This window comes from Diachasma alloeum, unplaced genomic scaffold, assembly GCF_001412515.2.
Source record: "Diachasma alloeum isolate Michigan unplaced genomic scaffold, Dall2.0 Dall_scaffold_01179, whole genome shotgun sequence".
Taxonomy (NCBI): Eukaryota; Metazoa; Arthropoda; class Insecta; order Hymenoptera; family Braconidae; genus Diachasma; species Diachasma alloeum.
Window position 1 is genome coordinate 74,112 of NW_021681289.1, and position 2,089 is coordinate 76,200.

Here is a 2,089-nt window from a genome sequence, read left to right on the forward strand (position 1 = left end):
AACGGGGAGATATCATAAAATTTCCACTTTTGATTTTCGGGGTCATTACAATAACTTCTTCCCTTCGAGTTGGGAAGTTAATAATCCTCATCAGAATTTCATAGAAAGTTGTCACAGGTTACGAAACTTGGCGCTGACATGAAACTTAAATTTCGATTCTCGGGGCCGTTAAGATTACTACGTGATATAAATCGGGAAGTTAACGATAAAGTCATTTCCGGATTGCTGATCCAAAATTTCATCTCTCTCACCATACACGTGTATTTTTTTTTAATGTCTCTTGAGAGAATACATTTACACATGCCCACTTGCGGGAGAGAATCCTAGGGATTTTCTCCGACAACTGGGGTATGTCGGGCTCGGGTCACAAGGACCAATACCGACTAAACTCCAGTCAGACAGATTCACCAACCTTTTTACTCCCCTCGCGGCACCACCGTAAAGTATTACTTCGCGAGGGAGGTCTCAACTGTTCGTTCTTCCACGTTTTCCATCTAGCGTGCTTCCCCTCATTCCGCTAAGGTGTTGGCTGTCAACAAGAGGATCCATTAGATTTCTCACCTATGCTGTAGCTTTGCGCTCACGTTTTTCTCTTCTGAGTTCCTTGATGACTGCCGCCGCAAAGTTACTCGTTGCATCCCAGGCTACCTGTGATGACAGCATAGCTTCCAACATGGTTTCAGGCAAGACCTCCCTTCCAAGGTCAGATTCCCAAACACGCCGCATCTCGCGGAAGCGGTGGCATCTGAAAAGCACATGCTCCGCGTCTTCGTCGACTTCGGTGCAGACTGGGCACTTCGAGGAATCCTCATGTTTGAATTTATGAAGATACGCCCGGAAGCACCCATGTCCCGAAAACATTTGCTTCAGGTAATAATTAACCTCATCATGTGTGCGATTTATCCAAGCACTCACCAGTGGGATCAGCCGATGAGTCCATCTTCTATTCGACGTGTTGTCCCACTTCTCCTGCCATTGCTGTAGATTCTTTCGTCTCTCTTTTGCGCTGAGTTCTATTGCGCTCAGTGTCTCAGATTTCCTCCGCTGATACAATGACCTTCGTTCTTCGGCCAACATTTCTATAGGGAGCATCCTGGCTATAACGCACACCGCGTCTTCGGATACCGCGACTCGCAGAGCACTCAGTCGATAGACTGGTGCAATTCTCCGCCGTGATTGCTGCAACTTTAATGCGTCCACCCAGATGGAAATGCTGTAGGTGAGCACCGATGTGATCACCGACGACAGCAATGCTCGTCTTCTCTGTTTTGGACCTCCTATGTTGGGCATGAGACGCGATAAGGTGGATTTGACTCCAGAAGCCTTAATTCCTACGTGCTCAGCTTGCTGCTCGAAATCAATTCGGGCATCGATCATCACTCCCAGGTATCGGATGTACGGCTGGGAGGTGATTTCACAGGACCCCACTTGCAGCGTGATTGCCTCAATTTGCTTCCTGCTAGTGATCAGTACGGCTTCGGTCTTATGTTCAGCCAGGCTCAGTCCTACAGTGTTTGTCCAGCGACAGATCGTCTCGAAGGTCATGTCGAAACTGAGGTTGATCTCCTCCAGGTATTTGCCCACGATGACTATGGGTACATCATCCGCAAATGCCACGAGTTTAGTTTCCCGTGGCAGTTCCAGCTTCAGTAGACCGTCATACATGATGTTCCACAACAAGGGACCCAATACCGAGCCTTGAGGTGCACCTCCGATTATAGACGTGTGTGCGTGTGTGTGTGCGTGTGTGTGCGGGTATTTTTTTTTCCCGTCTGTTGGAGAATGCATTTACGCACGACGACCTGAGGGAGGGAATAGGAGCTTCCCCCCGTCAGGTGAGTGTGGGGCTCGGACAGTGACTGTCAATACCCACTAAACTCCCATCAGACAAATTCACTAACCTTTGAATCCCTTGCGGAACTACTGTTAAGTATTACTTCGCGAGGGAGGTCTCCGCTGTATGCTCTTCCACCTTCACCATCTTATATACGTCCCCCTAACCTATGTTGAAGCTTTTCGCTTGCGTTCCTCGTTTCTGAGCTCCTTCAGGACTTTTGTCGCGAAGTTGCTTGTTGCGTCCCAGGCTGCC

At 48.7% G+C, this 2,089-nt stretch overlaps 1 protein-coding gene across 1 annotated transcript; it reads right to left on the reverse strand.

The window, feature by feature from the left end:
- Positions 1-561: 561 nt before the first annotated feature.
- Positions 562-1,377, reverse strand: LOC107046023. The gene is made up of 2 exons (XM_015268478.1): positions 916-1,377; positions 562-795 (listed from the first exon to the last, which is right to left on the reverse strand). The coding sequence occupies exons 1-2, from the start codon at positions 1,375-1,377 to the stop codon at positions 562-564; spliced, it is 696 nt and encodes a 231-aa protein (XP_015123964.1).
- Positions 1,378-2,089: the final 712 nt, after the last annotated feature.

Bases quoted from the DNA above. Each gene is read 5' to 3' on its own strand.
- LOC107046023 (XM_015268478.1), bottom strand. From the start codon at position 1,377: ATGATCGATGCCCGAATTGATTTCGAGCAGCAAGCTGAGCACGTAGGA. The intron at 796-915 runs GTGAGTGCTTGG...GATTCCTCGAAG, and splicing joins CTCATCGGCTGATCCCACTG to TGCCCAGTCTGCACCGAAGT.